The sequence below is a fragment of the Citrus sinensis genome, chromosome 1 (genome assembly GCF_022201045.2).
Source record: "Citrus sinensis cultivar Valencia sweet orange chromosome 1, DVS_A1.0, whole genome shotgun sequence".
Classification (NCBI taxonomy): Eukaryota; Viridiplantae; Streptophyta; class Magnoliopsida; order Sapindales; family Rutaceae; genus Citrus; species Citrus sinensis.
The window spans coordinates 16,998,276-17,011,802 of record NC_068556.1 but is presented as its reverse complement, the minus strand read 5'-3'; the positions used below and the strand labels follow the sequence as shown (position 1 = coordinate 17,011,802).

Below are 13,527 nucleotides of genomic sequence, written 5' to 3'. Positions count from 1 at the left end.
AAGTATTGTTCGTGATAATTCAAACCCGACTTCCCAATTTCGTAATTTCACCCCTCCAAATCCTCCAAATAAAACTAGTAAACCTAGTGAAATCGGTCAAAGCAGCAAAATTCAATCCTCGGGTTCGGGATTACGCTGTTTTAATTGCGGAGAAAATGGGCACTGAATGACAGAATGTAAAAAGGGAGGAAAATATGGTAAAGGCTTATTCGTAGGCACAGAGGAAAGTGAAGACTACCAGGAGGAAGAAACTGAAGAGTTCGCTGTAGAGCCAACTTTTGATAGTAGTGGTAGCGCTCAATCTGTTGAGGAACATGGTGATAGCGGGCCAATGTTGATCGTGAACCGCGCATTTTTCACTCCTAAAGGTCAAGACAAACACAAGTGGCTACGACAGAATATCTTTCAGACTACTTGCACAATCGGGGGTAAAGTATGTCGTATGGTCATAAACTCAGGCAGTTGCGAGAATGTCATTTCGGAAGAAGCCATAACAAAGCTAAATTTAAAGACAGAACCTCATCAAACTCCATACAAGCTCACATGGCTGAAGAAGGGAAATCAAGTGACAGTATCGAAACGTTGCTTAGTTTCCTTATCTATTGGTTCAATTTATAAAGACAAAATTTGGTGTGATGTTGTGGCTATGGATGCTTGTTATCTATTACTGGGTAGACCTTGGCAATATGATCGAAACATAGTACATGACGGGAAGAGAAACACCTACAGCTTTATGTTTAACAACACCAAGATCGTTCTCCTACCTAACAAGGAGTTTACTCTCCAGCAAGACTTGGGTAATTATTTGTTAGGCAAGAAGCAATTTATAGATGTTGTAGCAGAGACAAATAGAGTCTACATTTTATTGGGAAAAGAGAGTAACGGTGATTCTAAGATTCCTGAAGCTGTGACACCTATTCTGGCGGAATTTCAAGATTTGTTCCCCAATGAGGTACCACAGGGTTTACCACCTCTTCGGGATATACAACACCAAATTGATTTGGTACCAGGTTCTACATTACCAAATCGACCTCATTATCATATGAGTCCTACAGAACATGAAGAATTAAGGCGCCAAGTGGAAGAGTTACTAGAAAAGGGATATATCCGTGAAAGTCTTAGTCCCTGTGCAGTTCCTGCTTTATTGACTCCAAAGAAAGATGGTTCTTGGAGGATGTGCGTGGACAGTCGAGCTATCGATAAAATTAAAGTTCGATATCGTTTTCCAATCCCTCGATTAGATGACTTGTTAGATCAACTCAGTGGAGCAACAATTTTTACCAAATTTGATTTGAAGAGTGGCTACCATCAAATTCGAATACGGCCTAGAGATGAATGGAAAACAGCTTTTAAAATTCGCGAAGGGTTATACGAGTGGTTGGTAATGCCATTTGGCTTATCCAATGCTCCGAGTACTTTTATGCGAGTCATGAATCAAGTTCTTCGCCCTTTCATTGGAAAGTTTGTGGTTGTTTACTTCGATGATATACTTATATATAGCACCAGTCACGAGTTACATCTACAACATTTGAGAGAAGTACTTTCAGCCTTAAGAGCAGCAGTTTATACACAGCAGTAAAAAAGTGTATTTTCTTGACAGAGAAAGTATTATTTTTGGGATATGTGGTATCGAAGGATGGTATATCTGTTGACCAATCAAAAGTGGATGTTATTCGAGATTGGCCTCAGCCAACTACTTTATCCGTCACCAGAAGTTTCCATGGATTGGCCTCTTTTTACAGGCGATTCATTCCTCATTTCAGTACTATTATGGCACCAATCACGGATTGCATAAAAGGAGGACATTCTCTTGGACAGAGGCAGCTACTAAGGCATTCAAGATTATCAAAGAAAAGTTGATTACTGCCCCAGTACTTGCCCTACTAGATTTTTCGCTCACTTTTGAGGTTCATTGTGATGCTTCTAAAGTCGGCATTGGAGCTGTTCTTAGACAACAGGGTAAGCCTATAGCTTATTTCAGTGAGAAGTTGAATGGAGCAAAGACACACTACAACACTTATGACGTGGAATTTTACGCAGTAATCCAAGCGTTAAAACATTGGCGACATTATCTAGTTCATAAAGACTTTGTTTTATACACTGACCATGCCGCGTTAAAATACCTCAATAGTCAAGACAATCTCTCTCACATACATGCCACGTGGACAACATTCCTTCAACAATTTACTTTTGTGGTGAAGCATACCTCTGGTGAATCCAACCGGGTAACAGATGCACTTAGTCGACGAACATCTTTATTGACACAGTTGCATAATCAAGTTCTCGGATTTGACACATTTCGAGAGTTATATGCTTCTGATCCTTACTTTGCTCCTATATTAGAAGACGTTGTTGCAGGGTTTCGCTCAGATTATCATTTACATGATCAATTCCTTTTCAAGAGTAATCAGTTGTGTGTTCCTAACTCCAGTTTGAGATTGAAAATCATTTCAGAGTTACATAACGAAGGGCACATGGGTCGTGACAAAACTCTGGCTCTAAACGCCAACACTTATTTTTGGCCTACTATGAGGCGTGAAGTCTATCACTATGTCGAGACTTGTCGCATTTGTCAAGTTTCCAAGGGCGCAGCAACTAATGCTGGGTTATATACGCCGCTGCCGATTCCAACACAACCTTGGGCTGACATTAGCATGGATTTTGTTTTGGGATTACCCCGCACTCAGAGGGGTATGGATTCAATATTTGTTGTTGTGGATCGATTCTCAAAAATGGCTCACTTCATTGCTTGCAAGAAGACTACAGACACTTTGATTGTTGCTCGCCTATTCTTCAAGGAAGTCTATCGATTGCTTGGTTTACCAAGTTCTATAGTATCTGACCGGGATACACGATTTCTTAGCCATTTTTGGAAGACATTATGGAAGTTGACTAATACTCGCCTGAATTTTAGTAGTGCTTACCACCCACAAACAAATGGTCAAACTGAAGTTGTCAACTGCTCTTTAGGAAACCATCTACGTAGTCTAGTTGGCGATAACTTGAAGATGTGGGATCAGAAGTTATATCAAGTCGAGTTTACTTATAACCGTGCAGTTAAGCGTAGTACTAGTTTAAGCCCTTTTCAGGTGAATTACGGATACAATCCACGAGCTCCTAGGGGTGGGCGCGGTTCGGTTCGGTTCGATTTTTTACTAAATTTTTCATAATCGTTCGATTACGATTATTTTAAAATCATAATCGCGATTAATCAAATTACCGAAATAATCAAATACTCGATTAATTGAAATGATTCGATTCGGTTCGGTTCGATTATTTCGATTATGGGCCTATTTTGGGCTTTTTTTAAATTTAAAATCTTAAATTAATAAATCTACCATAAACATAAAAAATTAACAAACAAAAAATCAAAATATGTCTCAAATAATGTTCAATAACACATAACATATTCAAATAACACATAATATGTTCAAATAACAAGTTCAAATCAAAATAAATCATAATCCCAATTACTCCTCAGCTGCTTGTTCTTGTTGAGCTACTATTGGCCTACCAAATTCTACATTAACAAATTAAACAAAAATATTAGAATGATTAGTTAAGAGTGAAATAACTAAAACAACATATCAAAATATAGTAGTAAGATATTACCTGCTTCAATAACTTCATAGAATTCAGTTTCCTCCTGAGTAGGTTGTATTATCCGTTCTCCTAATAGAGTTGAGCGAAGCCAATTTTGAGTGCAAATCAATGACTCAACAGTTTTATGAGTTAAAGAACTTCTAAAAGGATCAAGAACACGCCCTCCTGTGCTAAATGCTGATTCCGAAGCTACAGTAGACACTGGTATTGCCAAAACATCCTTGGCAATTTGAGACAAAATTGGATACCTATGCCCATTCAACTTCCACCAAGTCAAAATATCAAAATGGGCATCACTAGTACTCTCATTAGCATCCGTCAAGTACTTTTCAACATCATTTTTCGAACTAATGTCATCATTTGAACTTTGCTTCATCATTTTGAAAGATGAAAAAAGATCAATTGACATTATACTACTACTAGCACTAGCACCACCACCACCACCACCACTACTACCATCATAGATATCACCACAACAAACACCACCATTATTCCTCACATCACTCCCACCAATATAGCTATTATATAGCTTCATCAACAACTCCTTAATGTTAGATTTCAATTCTTCAACCTTCCTAGATTCATACATGTTACTAAAACAAAATGCAACAAACTCCAATTTACATCTAGGATCAAGCACATTTGCTACAAATAATAACATGTTAACCTGATCAAAAGAATCACCCCAATATTTGGCAAACTTTTGTTCCATTTTTTCGGCCATTTTTCTTAACAAATCATCACTAGAAGTAGCAAGTGACTTCAAATGAATTAGAACTCTTGCCATTTTATTTAAGTAATCATTGGAAGTGACATTAAGAGAGCTACTAAATTTCAAGGTCACACAATAAAAAACCGATAAAAAATTGACTAACCTCCTTGCATTTCCCCAATCGTCATCGCTCGGTGGCCCCTCCCTCTTCTTTTCACCCTCCTCCTCAACAAACCAATTAACATAATGTCCATCATCTTCCTTCATCCTATCAAATGCTTTTTCAAACACAACCGCTTTATGCAACATCAAATATGTTGAATTCCATCTAGTAGGCACATCCAACACCATAAGCCCTCCATATGAGATTTTTTCCCTATCAACACATGTTTTAAACTTTTGCAATCTTGCTGGAGAGGATCTAACATATTTTACTGCATTGCGAATACTAGCTATTGAATGATTCACCTCCGCCAACCCATCTTGCACAATCAAATTTATTATATGTGCTGAACACCTCACATGCATATATAAACCATTCAAAATCATTGAATTCACACTCCAATTTGCTAACTTCTTCTTCACATAAGTTATTGCAACTTTATTGGCACTTGCATTGTCCACTGTAATTGTGAACAATCTCTCAATCCCCCAATCAATCAAACACGTCTCAATTAGCTTCCCAATACCATCTCCTTTATGATTAGCTATAGGTGTGAAACTAAGAATCCTTTTGTGCAACACCCACTCCGCATCAATAAAATGAGCAGTAATGACCATGTAGTTAGACATTTGAATTGATGTCCACGTATTTGTGGTAATACACACCTTCTGCTTGCTTGCACCCAAGACACTTTTTAACAACCCTTTTTCATGCTGATACAATTCAAGAATATCCCTTGTAATTGTTCTTCGCGATGGCACATCAAATCTTGGGCAACAAGTTTGCATAAACTCTAAAAATCCTTCGGCCTCCACAAAGCTAAAAGGTAATTCATCCTTGACGATCATCTTCACAAGTGCCATTCTACAAGCCTCTTGACTAAATCCGCCACTAACTTTAACAACTCCATCATCTTTATCTTTTCCCTTTTGACGGAAAAGTACTTGTTGCTTCGGATCCCCTTCAACCTTTACATCTTGATATGACCTACATCTATCCAAATGATTCTTCAAATTAGTGGTATTTCCTCTATTAGCTGCAAAGGTTTTACGGCAATGATGACATTTTCCTTTGTTTCCACAAGGTAGTTTGGTAAAATGAGCCCAAACATTTGATCTCAAAGGTATTTTTCTTTTTTTCCCATCATCAACCTCCACCTCTTGCACTTCCTCCTCATCATAATTTTCCATTCTTCACAAAAAATCAACATCACAGCAGCAACAAATCAACACAACAGCAGCAACAAATAAAAAGAACCCGATGCTCAATAATTTTACTAACTAATATCAATTGTACGCACATAGAACAATATATGTACAAGAATTGATTCCCATATTCATTGATAAATATAGACTCCTTAATTAATGCACCGAATCAGTGTACAATTTGAGCAACTAGCTGGCTAGGTAAAGTTGTATAATCAAAATTTCATGAATTAAAAGTAGTAAATAACAAAACATCTGTAAAGGTGGCTTTAAGCTCTTTTATTAATTTTCTTATTTTCCAAAGATCAGAGATCCCTGGAGAATGTTAACGGTTCATATAATATGATGTTAACAACTAAGAAGTGTGACTTTTGTCTCTTATTATTTATTTATTTATTTATTTTTATTTTTATTTTTATTATTTTTTCTGGCCGTGGTTAGAACTTAGAACTGCTATCTATGAGTTGTAGCTGGTCAAGTTGACATCTTGCCCATCACGTGGTGTTTTCAATTAACTCAAAGAATGTAAATTGTCCATTCTGAATTTAGAGAACGAACGACCTGGTGGCACATACCCGGTCTAGCTTGAGAGCTTCAAGATATGCAGCGTCTTGTTCTTCTCTTAGCTGACGATCTGCTCTTATCTTTTCTTGTTCCCTGGCCCTGGCTCTTGTCCTTTCTTCCTCCTTTACCGGAGCACCAGCACCACCAAAAGCCAATCCTTGCTCCTCTACCGTTCTCTGCAAGATCTCCACCATCAGCATCACGTGGTGAAAAGAAAAAGAAAAAAAAAGAGAAAGAAATGAAGAATCAACTCACAAGTTGTAGCTTTGTGGAGATCACGATATTGCCAGATGACAGCGGCTGCAGCAGCAACGAGCAGCAGCGATGAGCAGCAGTGACGAGCAGCGGCAGCAGCAGCGACCAGCAACGGCGGAGACAAGCGACGGGGACGAGATTCCAGCAACTGAAGGTCACGAGTTCAGTGGCTGAAGATCAGAACTCAGAACTGAAGGAATTTGAAGTGGACAATTGGTTTACAGAATTAGAATCACTAGATTTAGGGATTTCGTATTTCGGTTTATTTTATAATCGGTTCGGTTTTTCGATTTTTTTTTTAAAAATCGAAAACCGAATCGACTGGTTTTACTATTTATACTATATTATTTTTTCGGTTTTTTTAGAGTAAAAAAACCGCAAAAAAACCGAACCGAACCGATCGGTTCGGTTCGGTTTTTGATTAATCAACTTTTTTTGCCCACCCCTACAAGCTCCTATCAACTTGGCTCCAGTTCTAGATTTAGTTCGCAAAAGCGGTAAAGCAGAAGACTTTATTGAGCAGCTTCAGAAGATTAATGAAACTACGCAAGAGTCTTTGAAGCAGACGACCGAAGGTTATAAAATTATGGCAGACAAAAAGCGTCGACCTTTAGAATTGTAAGTAAGAGATCTTGTTTAGGCTATCCTAACTAAAGATAGATTCTCAGTTGGTGAGTACAACAAGCTTTCTGCCAGGAAAATTGGCCCTTTGGAGATTATCGAGAAGATAAATCCTAATGCATACAGATTAAAGCTTCCTAGTCATATCCGCACCGCAGATGGCTTTAATGTCAAGCATCTTATTCCTTACAGAGGTGATCATGATGAAGATGTTATTGCTGACAATCCGAATTCGAGGGCGAATTCTCTTCACCCTGGGGGGAATGATGAAGAGTAGGAATTCATATTATACTAGGATTAGTTTCCTTATTAACTAAAGTTTAAGACTTTTAAATTCCTTTATAATTTAGAATTTTGTTTCCCTTTCAATTTTGGATTTTGTTTTACTTCATGAATTAGGATAATTACTACTACTATAAATAGCTCCCTCTTGTAGCCTTTGAGAGCAGAGAATTTTGAGTTCAATAATATTTCAATTTTCAAATCTCTTTGTGAGTATTTGAACAGTTAATTCTCGGTATTCTGCGGGATCAACGAGTTTTAACCCCTAAGTTCGCGGTATTCTTTTGAATCAACGTGAATTTAGTTGTTCTTTTATTCCGGTATTCTCTAGAATCAACGGAATATTTTGAACATTAAACTTCCGCTGCATCATGTTGGGAGCGTGAATTTGATTTTGCTTTTTAGCAAAACCTGATACCAGATTACTTGCCTTCAATTATTCGGTTTAATCTTGAGACTTTTGGCTGAAAATCTTGATGCTTCTTCTAGAAAACTAGAGCCACGAAAATTTTATTTATTTAATTTTTTTTCCAAGTTTTCAACCTTAATTTCTTTTTTCAGGCAGCTTTTCTTTCCTTTTTGGCGTATTGAACATTCTGATGACTACTTAGTTGCTTTTTAACAGGCATGCATGGGGAGCTTACCTGGGAGAAATAGTCCATTGATCATGTCATAATGTGATTCCAAAGGATCTCTCATCAATGTTAGTCATGTTATGAAACGCAGCCCCTGTTAACTCCTTCTTTATTCTTAATTAAACTAGCAACTTAAGCAATCTAATTAATTACACAAAGAATTAATGACACTGAATCAAAAGAATAGAGAACAAAGAACAAAGATTGAAAGGAAAAGCGAGAAAACAGAAGAAAAGAACACGGCAACATAATGTGGTTCAGTACCAAGGTACCTACATCAACGGCTGATAATACCCTTTGGGCTTCAAGCTTTTATTAATGAGATTGATTAAAGTAATTCTTGAGGTTACAGAGAATTAAATCTCTCTTACACAGAATTTTCTAGTTCTTTCTCAGAACTAATCAAAATCTCTCTTCAATGTGCTGCACTAGTCAGCTCTGCTTCTTTTATACTTAATCCAGAAGCTTGTAGAGTTGTAGGACTGTTGTAACGACTTAACCACCAAGGGCCCCACACTCGCCAGCTCAGCAAGCCACCTCAGCATTATTGTTTAACAGAATATAACTAACACAATTCACAAGTCAAATGGTTGCATGTGTTGGACAGCAGCTTATTGGGGGTTGTTGAGCTCCTAATGGATTCATAGTTCAGAGCCTTCCTCATTGCCCTAGAAAAGCAAACGAACATGTTGTATGCACTACTTTGTTTTTTAGCTCTTTAGCTTTTGATTTTAATTCTGAAGGAAAAACAAAGAGAAGAAAAGTTCTCTTAATTCTAATTTAATAATATGAATTACATCGATTTTTAATAGAAAAGAGCTTAAGGCTTGGGTCTTAGAATTAAGGAGCAAAAACAATAATAGAAAGAAAAAGAAAAAAAAGAAAAAAACTAAAAAAAAAGGAAATATCGTAATATTTGAATAATTCAAATTCTAATTTCTTGATTTTATGGGATTAGATTTCTAACTTTCCTATACTCCCCAATAGGGGTGGCAATAAAACCCAGCCGGACTGAATTTGGCCAGAACTCTGCTAATTTGGTTCGGGTTTTGCCCGTACCGCATATACAAAAAATACGGTTCCGGTATTGAAATTTAATACTGGGGCATTTTCAGGTCTGGGTCTGGTCTGGGCATGGCACCAAAGACCCGGAACTCGAATCCGTGCATGATTTTTTGATAAGTTAAAAAAAAAAAGAAAATATAAATACAATACTCCCAATATCAAAACGAACCCTAATTTTTCCTATGGTTAAGCAAACAAAAGCAGTGCTGCCGATTGCTGCACTTCTAGCTCTCCAACATTTTAAGCCAGCAGCCACCACTCAATATTCCAAGGAAAGACAAGCTATCCGCTACAAGAAGTAAACACCCCAAGCTAACACTCCAAGCCAGCACTAATTGCAAAAAACATCTTATATATCTCACAAAATCAACATCCGATTGCAAAAAGCAAAAGATCTTGACTCTTGAGTGCATTGACCACTATTTGATAGGCTTAGATCTTGTCCCTTGAGTGCTTTGACTACCACTTGATAGACCTTACTTTCTGTTCTATGGCTATGGTTTTATGTTTTCTTTTTCTTTTTTTCTTTTTCCTTTACTTTTGGGTTTCTCTAGCATGAGTCATTTTTCAAAGAAAAAAATTTGTAAATGATTTAATTTACGGCAAACCAATTCCAAAACTAGCGGGACAACATCTTATCCGGGCAGAGGAAGCTTGGATCAAAAACCTGTACCCGGGAGGTGTAGGGCTATACCCGAACCAGATGTGAAAAAAACCAGACACCAATCTAGGTCCGAGCCATTGTATTTTTTATCTAGGCTGATCCCGGGCAAGGCCAAACCTGGACCAGACCTGGGTTTTGGCCAACCCTACTCCCCATCAAGTTAGTGCATCGATGTCAATCATGCCCAACTTGCTTATTAGATGCTCAAGGTTAGGTCTAGCAAGCCCCTTTGTCAAAATGTCAATTGTTTGCTGACCAGAAGGCATAAACGGCAAGCATATGGTCCCAATTTCAAGTTTTTCCTTAATGAAGTATCGATTAATCTCAATGTGCTTCATCCATGTTGGTTAAGATTGTGAGCAATACTTATTATAGCTTTGCTGTTGTAATATAGCTTAAGAAGAAGTTCAACAGTCTTCTTGAGTTCTTCAAGGATTTTGTATATTCACAGTACCTCACAGATCTCTTAAGCCATCGCTCTAAACTCAACCTTTGTGCTACTTCTGGCAACAACACTTTGTTTCTTGCTTTGCCAGGTAACCAAGTTTCCCCACAAAACATTGCAATGCCTTAAAGTAAATCTCCTATTAGTCATCGAACCTGCCTAATCTAAATTAGTGAATATCTCAATACTCATTTGATTAGTCTTTTTGAAAAACAGACCTTATCTAGGAGTAGACTTCAACCATCTCAAAATTTGATTGACTACCTCAATGTGTTTTTCATAAGGTGCGTGCATGAACTGACTGACAACACTGACTGAGAAGGCAATATCTAGTAGAGTATAAGATAAATAGATTAGTTTCCCAACCAATTTCTAGTGTCTGCTAGTATTAACAAGAACATTACCCTCTTCTCATAGTTTCACATTAAGATCCATGAGAGTCTCAGTCAATCTACAACCACTCATCTGGTTTCTTTCAAAAGATCAAGAATATATTTTTGTTGAGAGATAAAAATTTATTTTCTTGAACAAGAAACTTTCGTGCCAAGAAAAAATCTTAATGCTCCCAAATCCTTAATCTCGAATTCTAATGCAAGGCTCTTCTTTAATCTTTTTATCTCACTCATATCATCACCTGTAAGAATAATATCATCAATGTAAATATTAGCACAACAACCTTTCCTTCAGAAGAGAACTTGAAAAACAAGGTATGGTTAGCTTGTCCTTAGGAGTATTATTGTTTTCTAATAGATTGTGTGAACTTCTCAAACCAAACCCTTAGAGACTATTTGAGACCATACAAAGGCTTTTTTAGTTTGCACACTTTTGAGCCAAATTTATCCTCAAAGCCTTGTGGATTATCCATGTACACCTCTTCCTCTAAGTCACCATTGAGAAAGGCATTCTTCATAACTAGTTACTGCCAGGGTCAATCTAGATTAGCAGTGAGAGATAACAGTACTCTCACTGTGTTCAACTTTGCAACAAGAGAAAATGTCTTAGACTAATCAATGCTAAATGTCTGGGTGAATCCCTGAGCCACCAACCTAGCCTTGTATCTTTCCACTAAACCATCAAAATTTAACTTCACAATGAAGACCCATTTACGGCCTATAGTAGTCTTTCCAGCAGGCAATGCCTCCACACTCCAAGTATGGTTCTTCTTAAGAGCACTTATCTCTTCAAGCATTGCTTCCTTCCACTTTGGAACTTTTAGAGCCTTTTGTACACTGTTAGGAATTTCTACACTAGACAATTGAAAGGTAAAAAGCAACAAGAGTTGAAAAGAATTTCGACTATGACATAAATTTAGAAAACAGATGACTAGTACAAGATCTAATACCTTTACGAAGAGTTATAGGAATGTCAAAATTAGAAAATTTAGACTGACGGTTAGGAAGTGAAAGGGAATTACATGTACTAGACTCAAATTGTTGATTTGTCCTTGGTTCGAAATCATGGTTGTGCTATAGAGTCAATTCCTCTTTCCTTTTCTTATGATTCTTCTTCAAGTAAACAATCCCTTTCCAAGTTCAGTCACCTTCCTTGAATCTATTACCTATTGTTTTAGCAAAATTATCATATTGTGGCATTGTAATAGGCTGTCCTTTATTTTCAATTTCTAAAAATTGTTTTCCAAAATTCTATTTCTTAGATTGTTTTTCAAATATAGGTCTAGACTTAGGAGAACAATCACTCATTGTGAAAGGAGTTTCAGAAAACGAATATTTCCCATTTGTTGTAGGCGCCAGGGTACTAGGTTTAAAATCTTGTGAGAGAAACACATCATTTGAGAAAAAGATATCGCCATAGTTAATAAATGAATCTTCCTTAAAATTATCCCCCTGTAGATGAACATCCTAATTTTTTTTTTCAAAAAATGTGCCATCCATTGTGACAAATTTTTATTTTTATTTTTATATCAGGTCAAAACATTTATAGCCTTTCTGAGTTAGGGAGTAACCAATGAAGATATATTTTATTGCTCTAGGCTCAAGTTTTCCTATTTTTCTATGTTCATGAACAAAAGCTGTACAACCAAATATTTTTCGAGATATATCAGTTGAAAGTCTAGCAGTTAGAAGGCAATTTTTGAAAACTTGGAAAGGAGTTTGAAATTATAAAACTTTGGAGGGCATTCTATTTATTAAGTTTGAAGCAGTTAAAGCAGCCTCTCCTGTAACTAAAGCCTTGAATTTTGGATTATGTTGTATTGTGCTTTTCCTCCATCCTTTCTTATTAGTTGCACTATTGCTACAATTTTTTAGCATAATATTTTTCATCCCTTGAATTTCTATAGTGCAACAGTAGGATATGAGGTATGATTTATAAGGCCATTAGGATTAACTTAGGATCGGATGGAGTAGGGACTAATATGATATTTTCCGATTGCCCCTGATTAGTGGTAATTTGAAACATACCATTTGAGACTGAATTGCTTATGAGTTGAACTAGAATTCACGACAAATTTCGAGGACGAAATTTTCTTTAGGAAGGGAGAATTGTAACGCTTAAATTTCTATTATTTTATTTTGTTTTAATGAAATTTATAAATGGCATTATTGCCCTTACAAATAAAGTTATTCATGGGGTAATTTTTGGAAAAAAAGGTTATTTTTCCAAATTTAATAGGGTTTTTTAAGACTTCCTATAAATTCATATTTTTCCCTCTTCCATAACCCTAAGTCCACAATGTTTTTTCTTTTTCTCTGCTGATCATTATACTATTACCCAAACCTTAGAATTCAAACCTTTATTTAGGAGAGAATCAAAGCGATTGGTATTGGAGGTGTTTAAGGCTCTTAGAGGCTTAGAGGTGTGTTAGTTCAAATTCTTTTATCGAAGTAAGTAACTTCATTCGTATGTACTGTATATGTATAATTATTTTGTTATTATTATAAGTGTTTTTATACTATTTAAAAGATTAATTGATTTTCAAATGAAATTAGTTTATGTAAATGTTTTCAAATCTGAAAAATTATGTATTTTATTTTTTTACAAAATATTATAAATGCTTCTAAATGTGATTTATTTTGTTACATGATTACCTTTTATGATTTTGCAGGCCTAAAAGATTTTTATAGATATTTATGAATTTGATACGAATGTTTTGTGCCTATGTGCGATTTAAATTATTTATAATTGTATGGAGACCACCTCTTAAGGGCCAGAGTGCCGCAAAGTGCCACATATAGTACAAAATGCCACGTATAAGTCATTACATATGAAAAAACTAATTTGAATGTTTTGGCTCATTGTCCATAGTTATTCTGATTCTAATTCTGATCGTATAATACGTTACATATATGTTCTT

At 36.2% G+C, this 13,527-nt stretch overlaps 1 protein-coding gene across 1 annotated transcript; it reads right to left on the bottom strand.

Annotated features, from left to right (window-relative positions):
- Positions 1-3,851: 3,851 nt before the first annotated feature.
- On the bottom strand, positions 3,852-5,341 carry LOC127903645 (zinc finger BED domain-containing protein RICESLEEPER 2-like). Its single transcript, XM_052443955.1, has 2 exons — positions 3,907-5,341; positions 3,852-3,865 (listed from the first exon to the last, which is right to left on the bottom strand). The coding sequence occupies exons 1-2, from the start codon at positions 5,339-5,341 to the stop codon at positions 3,852-3,854; spliced, it is 1,449 nt and encodes a 482-aa protein (XP_052299915.1).
- Positions 5,342-13,527: the final 8,186 nt, after the last annotated feature.

Coding starts and splice junctions, on each gene's coding strand:
- LOC127903645 (XM_052443955.1), bottom strand. CDS start 5,341: ATGGCACTTGTGAAGATGATCGTCAAGGATGAATTACCTTTTAGCTTT.